At 37.7% G+C, this 20,343-nt stretch overlaps 2 protein-coding genes across 3 annotated transcripts in view; one reads left to right on the top strand and one right to left on the bottom strand.

Moving 5' to 3' along the window:
* Positions 1 to 1,229: 1,229 nt before the first annotated feature.
* emc3 (ER membrane protein complex subunit 3) lies at positions 1,230 to 4,122 on the bottom strand. Its single transcript, XM_055027667.1, has 9 exons — positions 3,890 to 4,122; positions 3,491 to 3,650; positions 3,306 to 3,363; positions 3,060 to 3,153; positions 2,660 to 2,764; positions 2,447 to 2,528; positions 2,256 to 2,335; positions 2,077 to 2,159; positions 1,230 to 1,985 (listed from the first exon to the last, which is right to left on the bottom strand). The coding sequence occupies exons 2-9, from the start codon at positions 3,643 to 3,645 to the stop codon at positions 1,857 to 1,859; spliced, it is 786 nt and encodes a 261-aa protein (XP_054883642.1). The 5' UTR covers positions 3,646 to 3,650; positions 3,890 to 4,122; the 3' UTR covers positions 1,230 to 1,856.
* A 10,408-nt stretch (positions 4,123 to 14,530) lies between these two features.
* LOC129352940 (sodium-coupled neutral amino acid transporter 3-like) overlaps positions 14,531 to 20,343 on the top strand; it is a 35,916-nt gene continuing 30,103 nt past the window's right edge. For both annotated transcript variants that reach the window (XM_055022162.1, XM_055022155.1), the window contains exon 1: positions 14,531 to 15,068. The gene's annotated coding sequence lies outside the window, so the exon portion shown is untranslated. The remainder of the gene's footprint in view (positions 15,069 to 20,343) is intronic.

Below are 20,343 nucleotides of genomic sequence, written 5' to 3'. Positions count from 1 at the left end.
AATAAATCTGACTTATTGTTAAATTTGTATCAGAGTGGTATCTGATGGCTTGAAATTGACCTCTGTCCAAAACTCTGTCAACATGTGAACTCAAGTGTTTCTTCTTGTGGCCTATTGATGCCATTTACAACCAATTTTCTTCCTTCTTGAATTTTATTGCCGGTTGGCTAGAAACATTTACGACTCTTATCACGAGCATTGTACTTTTCATGATGAGCTCTCAGCAGATGCTAATTGCTGCTGGAAATTTGGTGGAGCTGTGTGGGAAAGGCACAAGGGAGGGATGCTCTGTGGCACGGGATCTCAACTGGGAACTGAAGCTCCAAGGTGAAGCTTTGTGGAAAACAGGCAGTTTATTTGTGGAGCAGATTAAGGCATCCCTGAATGGCTGCCATGGAAGATTAAAGGATACATTAAGCAACACTCCAGGTATGCTTTTGCAGGGGAACTGATTTATGGATGACATGATAAATCAAGATAATCGATTTTGGAAGAAAAAAAATGGACACCTTTAGTGTTAGTTAAACAAGGACCAGATCATCCTAAAAAAACATCCCACATCCTGCAGCAACAAAATCTTGATACATACAGTTAAGCCTTTCTCAGATCCTCACAATAGTTCAGGACCTGCTCAGTTGCTCCACAATGGTAAAGATTTCGCCTGCTCTTCCTGAATTTGATGTTCAACTGTGAATCAGCACATCCTTTCTAGCAAAACAAGATAAACTTTTCCAAGGCAACTGAGAAATGTGATCTCTCAAAATTCAGGCCATACTCCCTGGTTCAATTTCTGAACTGTACCAAACACATTTGCTTGAAAGCAGAATCGATTCTGCTGGAAAAATCCATATAGAGCCGAAAATACAGTTTCAATGAATGAGTTCAATGATTAAGTAGATGGTAAATGTCCAAGTAACATCCAAGACAGGAGCCGAGGATTGCATTTTTCCTTTTGATTCAAAGATGGTATCCTGCATACCTTGTAATGAGATTATGATGACCTATCATTTCAAACCAATCTACCAATTCTCCTCAAACATCCAGGCATTTTGTCCAGTCATTGCTGCTCAATTGGAATGATCTCTTCTTCAGACCGTTCTCTGTAAACTCCACAGCAGTGAGTGAAAGTTCCAGCAGAATTATTTTTTTTTAATATACACAAAAAAGACAGTCATGTCATCATTCTGTAATGATCAAATTGCTTGTTTTCGAAGAAAGATGTGCAACTGTACACTGCAATGGAGAAAACCAATTTTAATCAAAACTATTTCTAGACTGTATAAAATGCAAAGTAATGTTTAACCTTACAAAATTAACTGCCTAGATAACAGAAGACATTTCTATAACATGCGAACCTCAGCTGGTCCCAGGTCTGCTTCCAATCTTTAGAGATAGACACAGAACAACTGCTCTACTATCAAACGATGGAGAGATTAAAATGTTTATTATGTTAAGACCCTGACACTTGCACAATGTGTTTCGTCCTGTTGGTGAGTCATGATGCATTGGAAATGGAAATAGTCTAATTATACATGGGGAATAAAAGGGACTGTATCCAGTAGCGTTATGAATGCGTACACTTACAAGAGAATCATAATGGAGTTTGAATAAGAAATATGTCCTCTCAGCAATCCAAAATATGTCCTTGTAAATAAAATAGCAACTCAAATGTATTTCATCGACATGAGACAACCAGAGTGTTTCAAAAGCTTAAGGTATTTTCTGGACTGGAAAAGGAATATTTGGAAGAACAATGACCATAAACGTGTAGACGTTGAACATTATGAAAAGACAAAAATAAAACAACAACAACAAAAAAAATGGATCCCCGCAATGACTAAATTTAGACCAGGCAATCAGAAGATGCCACTTGGCAGCTCCTTGTTAAACATGCCATCAAAGTCCAGCTCCCTGCTCATCAGTTCGTCCTCCACACTCTCTAGCGCCCACTGGTGGTCTGTTAGCTCTAGTGCCTCCCACTCAGCCTACAAAAAAAAAAGAAATAAAAAAAAAATCACATGAGAATCTGTCATTTTTTGCCAAAGGATCTAATTATATGGGCCTTATGATACATACTTTGAAAGCTTTATTTGTATCTGCAGGCATGGCCATGGCAGCACCACTCATCTGTTCTTGCATGATCCTCGACTGGTCAGCACCTGCAGGGATTCAGAGGCATGGCTCCCATCAGCATGAGCAAATGATTGATCATGACTGTCTGCAGATGGGAATGATTATTCATTAACTACACTTACCGTTGTCTTGACCTAATATGAGGGAGTACATGCTTCTCAGTCCAAAGACATTCAAGAAATACCACGAAGCTGAGCTCACCCTAAAAGAAAAAAAGCAAGAGTGCACATAGTCATGAGAAGGTCACATGCTTGATATAAACACAAAATGAATGTTTCAGTGAAGGTCAAAAAGTCCTGCTTTATCTCTTTACCAGGAAGCATCCAATGAGAGGAGTTCTATTCCTTGCTGCAACATAGGCTTAAAACGCAGGGTGAGAGGGAAGGGAACCTTTGCTGTGTTGAAAAACAAGCAAACAAAACAAACGTTACATTTAGAAAAAAGTACTTAGAACTGAGCACACCACGTTTTGAGCCAATTATCTGCAACTTGTTATGCTGCTACATTTAAGAAGAAATAATATTACTTGTTACAAATCCAGAAAACGTCCAGTTGATCCAGCCACCGATGAGGATCATGGGAAGCACGTTGGTGACGTTGCCCTTCATCATGTCTGTCAGCATGCTGGGATCTAGGAAACACAGGACTTGATTTTTCTAAACCAATGTGATGTACTTGTTTCAGCATTTTCCCCATTGTTTTGTAATAAGTTGGGGAAAAAACTATTTACTGAGTGTACCACAGTTTATATATATAAATATAAGTATGTATAAATAAAAAATTACACTAAATAAAAGGATTGAGTTATTTTACTCTGTTTGGCCACTATTTCAAATAAAAATGTTCTCTTAGTCAAAATTACAGTGACAATATGATGAGAGGCAGTTATTGAAATATAACTGGTAGGCCTTATTCACTAGGCCTACCTGTCATGGGGGAAGGTGGAACGACCTTCCTTTTAGTCTTCTTAAAAAAGCCGTCCTCTTGGTTGTTGAAGTAGAACTTCCTCATCAAAAAGGACTAAAACACAGAAAGGCAATCAGTGACACTGTCATTAACTACAGGCATGATAAGGAACAGGAGATAGTTGATCACAGACACTATTTTTATGATGTCGCTGTGATGGTGTTTTGAATATTAAACACTTGACTTGAATAAGATTGATGTCTTACCTGTTTCGGAATGTATTTTCCATTTTCTCTGAGAATTCTGCTCCGAATAAGAACCTGGCTGAAATTTTACAAAGCACATAAACATATCTCACTGCATTTTCAGCTGAACTTGTGTAATTTCCATGCATTGACAAGTACATGTCAATACAACTGATGTATTGACATGACATGTATTGTGTGCTCACCTGTCTGAAACCTGCTCTAAGGTCAACTTTTTGTCACTCTGCAGAAGAATTGACACATAATGGCGAATCACGCCGACGAGAAAGGTGATGAAGACAATGGGCAAAACCACCCAGAGTCTGATGTTGGAGTCCAGCAGCAGCTCCGGTTCGGCCATTCTGACTGGAGGAAGACACAGCAGAGCCAAACGGGCTACACGTCAGGGTGCGACAGACATTACTCAAGCTTATTAAGGAACCGGAGGCACTATCTGTTAATAACGCCTTATTTTAACCTCAAATAACTCGTTAAACAGAATAATATTTACTGTGAGCCCTGAGACAGAAGGCCTCTCAGATCACTATAAAATAGCCACAGGAAAAAAGAAGCTAGCAATGTGCTAACGTTAGCCAACGGACTACCTTCTTCCTGATGTCGGTCACGGAGGGTGGGAACCAACAAGTCCTCCCGCAGAGAAGACCCCCGCTTCGAGCTGTATTCCCGGGAAGAGGAAGACAAAACACATCCGCTACGTGAGAGTATCAAATTTGCGAGATAATTTGATAAAATTACGTTACATCTCGGCTATGGACACTGCGTTTTGCTGACTGCGGAGAAGGATGAGAACAAATTTCTGCTTCTGCAGCTCCTCGACTACAGAATTTCTCGCTGGCGCTCTAACGCCACCTGGCGGTGATGATGGAGATCTATGAAGCGACGAGTGACTTCAGTCATTACATTCAATGAGGAGAAGACGAGTTTAAATTTTTGTCAGTGGAAGTTGAGAACCCCCCACCTTGGTCTGCAATCTTCACCTTTGGCATAAGTAAGTCTGATTTATACTTTGGCAGTGCATAGTCATAAATTGGTTCATCATTTCAAAGCTCTTATTCTTTTTCAGAACTTTTCTTTTGAAGATGTCCCAGATGTTTTTTTTTTCTAATAAACCTTCTGGTACACTAATAAATTCTAATTCTAATAAACCTTCTGGTACACCAGGTTGAAGCATAGTTTTGCTTCAACCTATATATATATATATATATATATATATATATATATATATATATATATATATATATATATATATATATATATATATATATATATATATATATATATAAACATCTAGGTAGATAGATAGATAGATAGATAGATAGATAGATAGATAGATAGATAGATAGATAGATAGATAGATAGATAGATAGATAGATAGATAGATAGATAGATAGATAGATAGATAGATAGATTCATTTTAATTAATATTCAAAATATAAGGTTCTTTTTCTTACTTTTCTCATTAGAGGTTTGAAAGAATTGCAGAGGGCAGCATGGAAAAAGTAGCAGATGATGAGGGAGAAACACCGGAGCAGGAGAAGATGCTTTTGTGTCACCTGCTGTGTCACCATCAGTTCCCCATAGAAGAGGCTCTTCTTCGTGACAAGCGGCTCTCTGACCTCTTCAAGGTGAGGATATCAAACAGCAGGAGATAAATGTGCAACAAGCTATAAATAATCTGTTCTCTGCCATCTGTCAAGCACTTAAAGCCTCGGTATAGATCAATGTGTTTTTCAGAAGACAATGCTTATTATTTTCTCTAACATAACAGTTAAAACTTGCTTCAAACATTGCTGGTCACCAGGTTATTGTCTCCTTTAGATTTCTGCATTTCATTTCTGCATTTCATTCTTTGTAATTCAGATCAGCAGAGGGCTGTGTTGTACAGGAGTGTTTCATGCACAACTTTTCAGTTTCATTCTAAACACCGGGGCAGTATTCATTTTTAAAGATTTTCGGGGTTCTGAAAGGAGTTTTGTTTCTAAAACTTTTCTTTTTATGTGGCAAATTAATAATTTTAAAAGTATTTTAATACATTTTCTGTTAACTATTCTGTGGATGAGTGGCTGAGTTTTACATAAACAGTCTCTCTCCTGATGTGAAGTCAGTTATGATTCATCAATAAGCTGCTGCAACTGTATTCGCTTTAAGATTGTCACCATCAGGTCAAAAAGCAGAATGCCAAATCCTCTCCAGTTCGTCTGTCTGTGGATGACATTGTTTGGTTGTAACAGACTCACATCTCTGATCTCCCCGTTGATTAAAATTGCAGAACAGGATGCACCATGCCCAAAGCCTTCAGACTTGTGAACGTCTCCTCCGTTTTCAGCGTGGCTCTTAGCTCAGCTTACCAGAATTTGTGTCAGTTGACTAAGCAGTTTTACATAACAGCTCAACACCACATGACAAAGAATGAGAATGGCCTGTCTTTTTTTTTGTTTGTTTTATATATATATTGTAAATGCATAGACTTGGTGTATTAATATACCAACAGCCTGGTATTTTTGAATCTTAGAACAAGCCTATCTGTAACAACTACTGCACAGTTCGAGGTTTCATGCAGAACAGATGTTGTGTCCTTGCTTTTGGCATTCATCACCAGGCAGCCATGGAGCTGGTTGAATGACCCAAAAAACCTGCTGTTGCCTTGCAGTGTTGTGTGTTGTTTCTCTGCTTATGTTTCACCTTGTGAATTGCAAAACAATGAAGCTGCTCTAGGTGGAACTCTGTGTGTTCTTCTCTCACATATTTGTCAAAAAGTTATGCATTTACTCTACAAAATGTTTTCCATGTGGGTGTCTCATTTTAAAGATTTACTTTGTTTTGACTGCATTAAAAGAAACACAAATACTCTAATGCTTTGCTATGCGTGCTCCAAACAACGTATGGCGCCTTTTTTTCTTCGGGGGTGTTTGACTTTCCTCATTGATGTGTCAGTATTAATCCCAGTTGTTTAACTAACATTAAGCCTGAATAACTTTCTGTGCATCTGGGACAAGTGAAGTGATGCTAAATAATTTTTTATTATTCAGTGTTTCAAAGAGGACTATAGTGTCTATTATTTTCAAATTACTTGTCATTATTCTGTCTATAAAGCGTTGTGTCAAAGTTGACTCATGCTTATCTCAATCATATATCACCCTTAGAAAGCTCAGCCTGCTCTGTTGTGCCTGCATCTTATTAGTTGGCTTTTTCTAGAATTCGTCACACCTTCCTCTTGGTGTCATTTTTCCAGGACATCAGTATTTCCTCAGTTGTCATGGTTCCTGCACAGCTGTTCCTCAGTTCATCAGACTCACCTGTTGCTTTTTCTTGAAATCAATCTTTCCCATATTTATGCTTTCAATTTATGCTTTTATCCATTTCAAAACCATAGTCTAAGGAGTTATTGCCCACAGTTGGAAACACCTAGTTGTTTCCAGGTGTGCACCATCTCCCTAAATGTTATGATGGAAAGTTGATGTTATGAGGGCAGGCTTTTTTCTTCGTTATTCCATCCAAACTGTGCAATGCATCAACACCACTAGTAGCAAAACAGACTCCATGTCTGGTAGCCACAACAGTGTTTTTGTGTCTAAAGCCTTAACTTGACTGATTCAGACATTTTTCTTGACAAATGACTCAATTTGTCAAGAAAAAATTCTTGAGAAATTTGTCTTTTATCAAGACAAATTTCACTTGTGTTTCATTTAACTATAAAATGTTCCCAAAAAGCATCTGCATTATCTCTGTGGACAAGTTTGAGTAAAACTTTAACAGACTCCACAATTTCTCCAAAGAAGGGTGTTAAAAGATAGAGCATGAATTATACCAGAAGCCAGCAAACTATCAGGAGTCTTTGCATTCTTGTTTATGCCACTTTTTAGGTCGAACTCCGTGATCCTAAGAACACACTGTACAATTTTATGTTTCTCTGAAACCAAAATGTTTGTGTTCCTTTCCTTCCTCTGGGATCAAAAAGGAGCTACATCTAAGACTATACTCAGAATAAACACATTTCAAACAGTGGAACAAGCACTTGTCCCATGGAGGAGAGTTGCTTAAACCTTTTGACCAGCTGGCCAAACAGAGAGAAACTGAATTCAATATCCGAGCAACTCAACATCTGCACATTCATTAGAAAGGGTTTACATTTATTACTAACCTTTAGCATTCATAAGTTAAGGCATTCTGCCTCACTACAGGCTGTATTATCTGAGTTTTCCACATACTTTTTGTAATCTTACCCTTAGGAGGATTAGCAGGAATGTTAAAAAAAAACAAACAAATAACAAGCCTAAACAATAAAAACTGAGGGCAAATATATTTTGTTTTTATTACAAACAGACTTGCTTGGATTTATCAAATAGGCAAAGACCGAGCTGGATAACAGTTTCTCTATGTAGGTCAGACTGCACTATTGTGTCAGATGTTTATTTGCGAGACTGGATGTTCTTCAGATTGATGTCTGCAAAAAGTAATCTCTTAAGAGAAAATATATGCATGTAAATCAGATTCATTATTATTGCGTCTAAAGCAGCCAAACAAAAATAATGTTAGTGATGATAATAAAAATCGCAGCCTGCTATTGTGGATGCTTGCAGAATTGTGCAATAGGCGCCACAGATTATTTTATTAGTTGTGATAATCTGGTTGCCGCCTGGAAATTTGAGAAATTTTAACTTTTGTGATGAGATTTTCAGTGAAAGAGAGACTGCATAGGTTGCGCCGACTTCCTGACAATTGCTGATTCAGAAAACAGCTGAAACTTTAGCCCTGAAATTTTATGATATTCATAGTAAAATATTAAAATTATACATCAGGAGAGTAAGTTTTGCCACACCCAATTAGCTAGAGAACATTAAAAGATTGTATTCACCAAAAAGTGATATCAAAAATAAGTATTATCCTACTGCAGATGGAAAACATGAGCAAGACTTGAGTTTACTGAAGACTACAGACATTTGTGTTTAATAATAAATACCATTTGAAGCAAATAATAAAATGTTTCAGAACATTAAAGTAACCTCATATCCTAAATAAAGCCTTGTGTTACATTTACTTGAGTAACTTTTTTGTGGAATAAAGAAACTTATAAGAGTAGTTTTACTACACTATACTTTTTGTAACTTTAGTTATCTTGTTATTGGTGCTTTTACTTGAGTAGATTGATTTTGTATTTAAAGAAATAATCTTCAGAGATTGGAAACAGATTCTTGGATTTCTGCAGCCTATGAGCTAATGTTTATTGTTGCAAATTTGAGAATAATTTCTCAACATTTTATATGTTGCTGTTTACATCCTTATTGATTTTTGTATCAATAAGTATGGTTATTTTATTTGAAAGGTTACATAATGGCTTATGTATTTATATTAAAGTAAAAGCTTGTTTACACTGTCCCCCTAAAATAAAGCAATGCGCCCCCAACTAAATTCCTCTGGAGTCGGGGCTGAACTGGACCTCTGCATTACCAAATGCATTATTAGAATTAGAATTGTATTAGAATCCCCTGATTCTAATTTTCAGTTTTTAAGTTTTCATGTCTTGCTCATTACACATAAAATAATGAGCCTGTGTAAGTATTTCATCCTGGTGTTGTATACTACTTGCAATTTTTTTGTTACTACAGAGGTGGTGACACTATCATGTAACAAATTTGTTATAATTATACTAAAAATGTATGATTATGTTACTGAAACAAATGTTTTGATATAAATGAGGGTGTAACATCCACAGATTTCTTATTATGGCAAATTGGACCAAAAATAATTTAAATAATTATAATTTGAAAAGAAAACTAAGTGTAATAGCATACATAAGAAATGTATACCTAAAGCTTAAATGTCTTGCCTGAACCCTTTTACACGCTGACCTTCTTCTCAGCTTTTGGACTCTGATGTTTCATCTCCTCTCTGGAACAGCCAGTCTGCTCCTTGAGGGAATTTCTCCCGCAGAGGGGAATAATGTTCAGGGCTTTTTTGTCTTTGCTGTGTGTGTTGGTGTGTACTACACAGTAAAGCCTCTTTGATGGTAAAAGAAGACAGTGGGCAGGTGGCCCCAGTATGTGTTTGTATGTGTAGGAGAGAGGACACATTGTGAACTCTCAGTGTACAAACTTTCTGGAATGATTGAAGTCTGGGCAGAATAACAAATAGCAACTCTCTTATATGGCAGATGTCTCCTCTTGATATATGCTACTGTACTCGTTGATTGTTCTAAGTGACTGTGTCATTATGTGACATTTACACAAACTACAAATGTCTTCTTTTTCAAGATGTTGGATCATGGAAACGGATTATGCACCTATTGAGATTTGTCTGAAATTAATCTAAAGGTGGAAAATATGACTGGGAACTCCAGTTTTATTCATTTAAGAATAAAAATATAAGGTAAATGACCTGTATTTGTATAGCGCATTATCTAGACGACAGGACTCCAGAGTGCTTCATACTATATTCAGTCTTTCATGCACACATTGACACAGTAAAAGTGACAAGCTACATTGGAGCCACAGCTGCATGCAGACTGCCATGCAATTGGTTCCAACATCCTCTTTAACCACAGTCAGCAGGCAAGGAGAATGAAATGTTACATTTGTTTTTCATCTGTTGTTGTTGACATTAATTTCTGCCTAAACGTTGTCTACAAAATTTTTATAGGAAAACTTCAATGGTGGGTCAGTGAACTTGGCAATAAATATGTGCTATTTCTGAAAACATGCTATTCATTTCTGAGGCCAGCAGCAGTGCCTGCATGAATGGTGCTCAGAAATCCAGTCTTTGAAGAAAATCCGTGGACCAGCAATTATTGGGTGTAGTTATTCCTTATTGGCTGCACATTTAAATAGTTAATAGAAAACTTGTGCAGGGTACAGTTGGAAGATACATTTTCTGTCCTTAGTCCTTGTGGTGCTTTTTAGGTTGTGATGCCCTGGGTAGGTACTAATAATTCCCAATATTAGTACCTTCTCTGTCTGATGCCTCGAGCCCAAAGATGTTTGTTTAAAAAAAAAAGAAATAATCACTGAATAAACAGCATGGAAAAAAATTACCAGTAATGCATATGTTTTGGAATTATATTTGCAGCGATCCAAGAACTGGTTGTCATATAACTGTAAAGATCAGAACCCAATATACAAGCAGGTAAGTGTGTAAAAATATTAACGTTTTTTAAAGTATAAAAGCCCTCAAAATGTACACAAACTAAGGCTGAGGGGTTAATATAGAACAATATAGGATAAGAAGAATTTGAGAAAACAGGACAATATAAAACTCAATGAGAAAACAAAATAGTATTTCTATTGGGCAGCTTGGTAACTGGAATGGTAGACAGGTGAGTTAATAAACAGATGGGCGAGACCTTGGATGTGCATGTAGCTGAAACACTGAGGGACCACAGACACTAACAAAAGTGAACAATAGCAGACACACAAACCAGCGGGTATACAGAAACCCAAATTCAACAAATTACGAACAAAGAACTAACAAAGAAACAGGAAACCAGATCAAGCAAATGACACTAATGACTGCAACTCACAGCAGAATAAAATACATATGAATAATAAAATACAAGAGCTCTATAAGGAATGGACTGAATATGAAAAGACAACACAATTCCAAAGCCCCAATCATGTCTAACATTGTTTAGACATGATTGGGCCTAAGACTCTGGCAATGACATTTTGATGTGTAAAGATGCTTTTGCTGTGTCCTAATTAAAACAAAAGTGTGCACCAATTTTCTGTGTCCTATTTTGAAAGAAAACCTTTTCTTCTGGCACTGTACTAACGTGATTTAGTGAATTTATATTCACTAATATAAATTAGTGAATATAATTTATATTATATTCACTAATATAATAACAAACTGACTGACACCTGCACCCCCAGCAGCAGCATGTGTCGTGTTTATTCATTGGTGGCCAATATTTACCTTGCGACAATCATAAATTATAGCCCCACTTGACTAACAAATAACCCCTCCACCATAATGCCTCTGGACCCCAGAGTAGATTCACTGAAACCAGTTTTCAGGTAATTACATGACCACATCATTTCCACAGCGCCGCTATTTATTGCTTATCCATGAGTGGACCACATTGCTCATTCGGTGACTGCCATCCACTCCCTGCATGATGAATGCGCCAGTAGATTGACCTTAATTGACTTTGAGTGCATCGTCATCCAGCAGTGTTCAACAAACTCCACTGAATGGGTTTAGTGGTCTGTGGCGAGATCTTTTCTTCCTGTTGCTCCTAATTATGCATGGAGAGGGCCACAATGCTGTAGAGAACACAGCCTATGCTCAGCGCTTGTGAGAGAAACTACTTGGAATCAAACACAGAATTCAAAACATGTGAAATGACTATTTTTTCCCCCCCTTATGTTAGTGAAGAATTGCCTTCATAAGTTCATAATCTACTTAAAAAATGCTTTAGTTAAGCTCTTGCACTATTACATGCTGGCCCGACCTCTATAAAGTCATCATTGTTTCAGAAACCAAAGCTGTTCAGCGGCCTGTGCTACTTTGTGCACAATGTGGAGCAGTGTGTGAGCATGGTCAAAAAAGGCTTGATTTTCTTTTTTAATGCTTTTGATGAATAACATTCACTGTGACAAAATAATGCAATATTTAAAATGCACAAGCGAATTAAACATTTTGAAACATTTTGCCACTAACTGGTTTGTCATGTTAAAATATACTACTAAAGGATCCTTAAGTGTTATAAATATTCTAAGTAACATAGAAAGAAATGCATTTTGAAAGTATAATTGTAGGAGAAATGCTAAAACTTGTCTGTGAGGACTGAAGTAACCTCAGAGTTGTTGTTTTGTGATCCTGGAGTTTGGGGTCAACACAGTCATGGGCAACACAAAGCTTTAGCCAATTATAGAAATCTAAATACCAAACACTGCTTGGTTCAAACAAGAGCTTTAATGATGAAAAGGCAAAAGTGAGTATTGTTGTTCGCTAGGAAAGGACACACCCGGCCTCCGTTCATAAAAGACAACGGAGTTTAAAGATGTAGCTCCACAGAATTATAAAAGGAGTTCAGAAAGGCCAAACTTGTGAAACAGTCTCTCTGTGATTTGCTAAATCTTCTTGACGAAGTCCGTCAAAGTGCCAACGATGTTTTGCATTTGAGAACAGAAGGTCACAGGTTCAAATGATGAAGATAAAATTAAGTACAAAAACTCAATTCAGTTCAATTAAGAAACTTAAATATTGTTGTCCCCTGCAGTCAGAGTTATATTCAAGAGTGATCGTAGATGTTAATGGCTGTGGGTAGGAAGGATTTCTTGTATTATAACAAATTTAGTTAATTATTTGTTCATTTCATTACTTTATTTTCAAATGAATGTTGCATGTTGGTAGACAGAGGTTTTGAATGAAAAGGAATGAAAACAAGCTTATATAGTCTAAGCAAAACTCAACCCACCATATAAATAGATTTTTAAACACAAAACAGGCAGTTTATCTGTCCCCCTACACACTGTGGATGAAGGTAAAAGAAAAAGTAAAACAGTCTCTTCACTGTGACTTGGAGGTCTCAAGTATCCATAGCAACCTCTTACTTCACATAAGTCTTTAATTAAACACTCAGATTCCTGCCTGTCCTCTGATTCAGATGTGGACATCCTCAAAGTAAAGACACAATCTGCACCTCTGCTTCATTGTTTATTGTATGAATTATCCAGAACTGAAATTTGTCACTGTTCAGTTATATCCTTAGAGCTGATCCCTTGCCAATAGGTGAGGACAATTTTCAGTTTAACATAAAGCCTTGAATGTATTATTGTACTTCATATTGTTATGTTTGCTTATTTTTGCTGCATTTAAGGATATGACCAACTGATTTCAATGCACTTTGCTCAAAGCAATAGCATAATGACTCAGACGTAAAGTTTTCTGGTAATATCTGAATCCCGAGCAGAACTCCTTTAAGACCATTTAGCTAAAGTATTTCTTCTCGGCTCTTACTTGGGAAACAGACACCTGTGATGCCCAGTTTCTATGGCTACCCTGTGTTGTGAATTGACCTTGGCTGATAGTGAGTACTCAAGAGAACTGCACATGTATTATTTTTTTAGGCTGACAGGCAGGTGAGGAAAGGTGAGACTCACCTTGTTAAAAAGAGGACAGAACAGAGCAGACAACAGCCAAAATAAAATGATCTCTGATGTGGAAAGCAAAAAGTCTTTTCCTTTCTGCCAGAGAGTTGGTCAACAACAAATACACAGGTCTCTAGTATTTCAATGATCCTCATTTGGTAGGGTCCCAATGTTTATAAAATTGTCTTTCAGACCATGACACTACCACCACCAATCTGAATTAGTTGATAGATCTACACATTTATGATGCATTTTAAATATAGAATCATCATACAATATAGAACTCCCTCTAACCCCCCACAATCTATTATTGTTTTGGTCAGCAGTGTGGACTGTAGTCTTAATTCTGCTCTCCTTAAACTAGAAAAATTATTTTTCCTTCCCCATTCTGATTCTCAATCTGAACTTCAGCAAGTCGTTTTCACCCCGTCCAAATCACGGACACCAAACCTATTCTTGGAGAGCTGATGTCCCAGCTCCAACCCAGCTGATACCTCCTCTGCACGTCATCAAGTTCTGCAGGAGCTTGTTGAAGTTCTGTTGACTCAGGTGTGCTAAAGGGGTGGTGGTGGTAGTGGGGGGGTATCTAAAGCATGCAGGACTCCAGCTCTGAAGGAGTAAGGATGGTTATCACATAGCAGATGTACACCTGCTGTGGGACGCACAAGACTGTTTCTCAACAAAGGGTCTAATCTCAGAACAAATGTTCAGCTCACATTGAATGCTCCGGTTAAATCCTCTCTCAAATACATAAAACCATCATTGCTTTCCGAGGAGATCATTACATTCCCACACAGGAAGTCGATTTAAATAGTTAAAGTTTGTGTAAGCTTTCTTATAAATTAGACTAAAAGGCCTACACAGAAAAACGCCTGATCTAATTTCACTAAAGGTGCGTTTAAGTGTCCTTCTCAGCGAACCTGAGCTGGAGGACAGCGAAAAAAAAAAAAAAAAAAAAACGATTCCCGGAGCGATGTTACAAAAAAATGCGCAGCCGGCATATGACCTAAAAATGGGGCGAGCCTTGTCCGTCCTGTGCGTAAGCGGCAGCGGTGGCACATGGTCCGGGCAGCCGTTTACGTTACCGATGGCGTGTCAAAATGGAGACGCTGCAGTTTTATTAAAGTAAGCGTTCGATTTCTGCGTGCTCTTAAAGCGGCACTCGTCCAATTTGTTCAATGAATTCATATAATATGCGTGACGTCCACGCACTTTTAATTCTGCCCTTTGTTTCTCATGCATACGCGACTTTGAATGCACAAGACGCCGCCAACACTGTGTGAACAGACGGCCGCAATTCTCCAAAAAACGTTCCGCGCGCTCAGCCTTCGTGACGGAACAGTCCGTTCCAAAACGATTACAAAGGCGCGTGCCAAGCGCCCCTGCGCGCTCCGTGCCGGCTACGCAACAGACACTCAGACACTTCCAGCATCGTCGGCTGTGCGTGCGGTAGGCGGACCCGGAGAGCGCTCTTCACATCCCACTTTGGAGAAGATTACTAGGATAATTTACCGGGGAAACACATGACAGTGAGGCTGTGCAGAGGGAAGGCGCTGGGACGTGTCGTTGGACAGAAGAGGCGAGAAAGGAAGGTCGAGACAGAGCCGAGCTGCGAGCGGAGGAGAAAGCTGCGTGGAGATATTTGGAGTTCGAAGAGGGCACCGCGACTTCCCTGGTAGGAGACCGCCGCTTAATGTTAACCTTGATGTATTTGTGCCATGTAAGACTTGTCGGTGTTTCATGGCAGGTAATTCATTAGAATTAGTGCAACAAAGACGCACTTTATTTTTTCAATTATTGTGAATGCCACATGCATCAGCCTCCATTCAAGGCTGACCAGCTGTCCATTCAAAGTAAAAGCCATGGCATGGTTGAAGAGCTATTTAAAGTGTTGCGAACATGGTTCACTTCATTGTGAAAATTAATCTATTAACCACACGGTGTCCTTTTATTCCCCGGGGCTTATCAGCAATGATTTCTTTCACAGTTGAATGTTTATTTTACCCTTGAATCTCTATTGGCAACATATGTAATGAGTTGTCAAACTGTGACCCACAGTGGTATTGACGTCCAAAAACATTACAACAGAGTGCGTTAAAATAGGGTATTATGTGATATGTGAGCACAAAGTTGAACATGATAGTAAAGTCAAAGGAATAGGTTGCACAGTTTTATACATTTATCACAAATAAAAATACTGAAAATGTGATGTAGAGCTGTATTCATTCATACCACAGCGTTGCAGTGTTACCACTAAATACTTTTTTTCAGTTTCATGGGAAAAAAATAGAAAGAGAATGGCACAACTGCCAAATGACAGTGAAAAATGGTCAAAAAAGCACCCAAACTCTAAAGGAGATGCCAAGAACCACAGCTCAAGTGAGGAAATTTGTCAAAACTGCAACTATTAGTCATGAGCTTAACAAGTCCATCATTTATGTACAAGAAAGCTCAAAGAAAGTTACAAAAAGTCCCATCTAATGTTTTCTTCAAGACAAACACAAACTTCTGTTCTTGAGTGAAATGCAGTTTAGCAGTACTAATTGAAGTACCTTCTCCTAAATGGAGCTTTACGAGTGAAACTGCAACCCATATAAAGTGTTGCAGTGTTTTTTTTAATGACACATTGAAAACTGATGTTCGTTGGTTCTCTACATCTAATTTGCTGTCAGTAAAACTGGGAGAGTCCCACTTTTAAAAATTTGCAGTGATTCAGAAAACTTGACTCCATTCGGATAATGACTTTAGCGTCGTCATGCACTATGTTGTGTTTATCTACTGTGTAAAATCATGACATAAATACAATGAAATTTGGGGTGGCAAAAAAGAGTGATGAAAACTTTTGCCTTTAATTTAGCAAACTGGGGTCACAGACTTTGACCCCAGTTTGCTAAATATTCTTCTCTGGATTTTGATCAGTGGAGTACTGCTTTTCATAGTTTTTTTATATACTCATATAAAAACTTTGTAATTTTTTTCAAAGTTTATATTGATATGATTTCTGATTCTGTCATATTTCATGTATTGTTTTATATTTTTGGAGCTTTAACATTTTAGTTGCAAAGATTTGTGTCTGACATGGGCAAAAAGGACACTGAGACTCTTTCCAAACACATGAATGGCAACCAGAAATCATCACTGATCAGTCTCTCCCTGACAGAAATCAGGTTGATTTCGTGTTTTTCAATGACAGGCATGCTTGGATTTTACAGCTTCACACTCATTATTTTTCCAGAACTGCAAGTCATGTTTTAAAGCACTCTGATTAGGTTTCCACAGCTGGCTCACAGTGTGGCCACAGGTGCCATCTGCTCTTCATGTTTGGTTTGCGATCAAACCAAACATGAAGCCAGTGGGAGGAATTGACACATTTGGTCTGCCAAGTCCAAGTAAATATTAAGGGATATGTCCTTCTATAAAGGATGTTAGATGCAGAGATATATTTGGATGTAGCGGTTTAGTCACAAGAAAAGATGCATTTATATTGGCATGATAAAAGTGACATGGTTGGATATTTTATTTTAAAATAGATATTTTAATTAATTTATTGCATTGCATGTTGTACTGCTAGTATGTTTGTCCTTGTTGACAGCTGCAAATTTCAGTCAAACATGAAGACTGTGTATGTTTTTTTAGAATGAGCTTCTTTCTTAGTTGGCACATCCTTGATTATTGCGATTGAAACTTGGTTCTCGGTGGTGTGTGGCACTGCAAGTATCCATTTTGTATTTGTGCTCAACATGTATTTTAGAAAGGAGATGTACAAAAAAAAAGCCTGCCACAGGGCAAGTGGGTAGAATAGTATATTCATAATAGTAAAGGACATAGAAACCTATTAGCTCACATACTTTCAATCTCTTATGATCCACATACTGCCCTGCATCAGTTGATACATATATTTTCAAAGATCTATCTTGCTGGGGTAGGACATTATTTTTGTACATGATCGGCTTGACATGCTTTAATTGAGTCCCATGTTCAATCTGGAGTGAATCTCTTTTTTTTTCAGGTGAAAAAATTTGATTTTTCTCAATCGCAGTGAGAAAAATCACACTATTCACAAACTCATAATGCCTCCATTGTAGCTACAGAGCTTTTGAGGTTCGATGAGCAAAAATGTTAATGTGGGGAGATGTTTTGTTCTGTTGGTTTTGAGGAGAAAAAACAATGACTTTTTCTCTAGCTTTTTCTTATTTATTATTAGAGAAGATACAAAGATGAGGCTGCACCTTCTTGACTGATGTGATTAAAGCTTCATGTCCACCTTCAATAGTGCAGTAGTGTTGACTCACATCTGGCAGATTGGAAATACACCATGAAAAGATACTTCCCCTTTTGTAGTTTTATTCAGGATGAAAAGGGATGTCCTGCCGTGAATTTGTTAAAATCTTTAAAGACACAGAGACCTTTGTTCTGATCTGGTTTCCTGTTATGTAGATTTCTCACTGTTTTGAAAATATAGCCCCCAATAAGAAAGTAGCCAGTGCCGGGTGCGCAAAACTCTTAATTTGGCACTACTGTAATTCCATCCGTCCGTCTGTCCGTCCGTCCGTCCGTCCGTCCATCCATCCATCTACCAATGGATCGATAGGTCACCAGTTTACTGAAATGCAGAGACATACAAGATAAACAACAATGCTATGCACTCAAATTTAAGGGTAATTTAAAGAAACTAATTTGCCAAAAGCTCATGTACTGGGACTGTGGAAGGAAGCCAGAGAAAACCTAAGCATGCACAGGAAGAACTTGTAAACTCCACACAGAGACATCACCGACTTGAATTCAAAACCAGGAGTTTTTTGCTTCCTTGGAGCAAAGGAAATGCTATAATAATTGTATTTCTCATACTATTTGCTTATATTTAACTACATAAGGAAATTAGTACTTTAATACACAAGTAATTATTTACCTAAGAAAATTAACCATTAAAATTTTGATAATTTTTGTGCAGCTGAACTGCCCTTTTAAATTTTTAACCTCCAGATTTGAGGCACTCCAACATGGCGTTTGTGGGGTTTGATTGACTTTACGAGCATGGTTCTCCACGTCAGAAAAAAAAAATCTAAGCATTAGGCAACCTCCAAGTGTGATCAAATTGCTTCATTCATACACCACACTTGTGGCTGCATATTTTACATAATTGTTTTTGTTTGATTGTTAAGTCCTGCATTGATCTGCTTACATTGGATGTCTGGTGTACTTAGGACTTCTCTATCAGTAGATTGGGATTTGGACCGCTGGGTTATGTGGCATGTGACAGAATCAGCAGCACAATATCCGCGCCGGTGGCCGCACACTGCTCGAGTTGTGTTTCCAAGCTGAATGAAAGCATTCGTCTCCACGCTGCACTGCCGTCCTCCACTTCCATCCCCCATGTGACGAGGAGGAACTAGGAGAGAAACGGACGGTGGGAACCAAAGGAAAAGTGTGGTGCTTTGTTTTGGGCCACATGATTAAGGGGAGACAGAGGTGCCATTGAAGAGTGTGGTGATGAGCGGCAACTGTTGGGGTGATGAATCACTTTCAGTCCAATTTTTCTACCTTACCTGGAATGGGCCTGGATGTAGTTCTGCCTGGCTTTGCCATTTCTGTAGCTTCTTGAGCCTTGGCTCACTTTAACTTCTGCTGACTGAAAGAGGCATATATAACAATATTTGTTACATAATACATTTGGAAATACATTTATCATAGCCACTGTTCATATTCGATAAGCCTGATCTCTTTCCAGATCCTTACGTTCCCAACAGAATGTGTTGACCTGAAGGAATAATAAAAGGCAGTTGACCACACTGCATTTCATCAGTATGTGCTTAACGTACCTTTATATCGTTACTGGATTCATTGTAGTTGAAATCTGGATTTTCTAGGTTCCCAGTCAGAAGTGAAACAAAATACTATTAACACTTCTCCTGGCAAGTAATGAGTTGCCAAGCTTTGACCCACAGTGGTAAGCATCATATCACAAATTTCAGTGTGTCTGAGAAAACAGGAAGACTGCAGATTTACCTGTCATTTTAATTTTACATGTCAGATGGGAAATAAATTGTAAAAAAGTTGACATACTTTCTTCTGTCTGTATTTGGCAAACAGACAAAGACTTTAGGCCACAATGAGATGGCTGTTATGATTTTTTCATAACACTATTGAGAATATGTTAAAGTTGAGGTTGGCTAAACAGATCACAGGCATCTAAAGAAGAAAGTTTTTGAACTTGAACTTTAACTCCAGATCAGAGGCTAAGAGAAAATACAGATTTCACGTTGCCTAAATTTGGTTTCAATGTTTCGAACATATTTAATCGTATTGCAAATTTACTGAGCCCAGTGATTCCAGGAGCTAACTAAATACCCTAAGCTAATTACTAATTTTATCTAATTATATATTATTAATCATAATATTAAGTCTTTCCTGAAAAAATAAAAGATTCCATCTTAATCTTGCTTTTTATAAGGCATTGAGGTCAACATAAGCAGGAGAGAAACTTTTCTGAAACTGTTTTTACAGGTCCATGAAATATATTTTTGAAAATCTCACAGATTATTTAATTATTCAAATAATTACACAAATTTACTCTGATTTAATAATAAAAAAAAAGCAGGAGCATTGAGACTTGGTTAAATCTCATGTAGCTATGACAAGAAACATCTTCTTGCCTCCTTCTCGAGAGAGAAAGAAAGACAGAGAATTGAGTTTTCTCAAACTACGACTATCAAGCTGTCTTTATCTCTCAGTGAGAACTCTGGCATATGCCTTCAAGAGCTGAATCAAATTTGATTTTGCTCAGAGAACAGTATTAACCATGCCAGCATTAAGTTATTACCCAGACGGGAACTCATCACTTTGCCTTTTTTCACAGTGAGAAAAACAAAAAAAGGAAAAAAAAAAAAGATAAAAAGGTGTGATCTCATCCACAGAGCTGAGATTACATTTACATCTCGCCAACACTTTGT

This window comes from Poeciliopsis prolifica, unplaced genomic scaffold, assembly GCF_027474105.1.
Source record: "Poeciliopsis prolifica strain line A6 unplaced genomic scaffold, Auburn_PproV2 SCAFFOLD003, whole genome shotgun sequence".
Lineage (NCBI taxonomy): Eukaryota > Metazoa > Chordata > Actinopteri > Cyprinodontiformes > Poeciliidae > Poeciliopsis > Poeciliopsis prolifica.
This window is presented reverse-complemented; position numbering and strand designations above follow the sequence as displayed.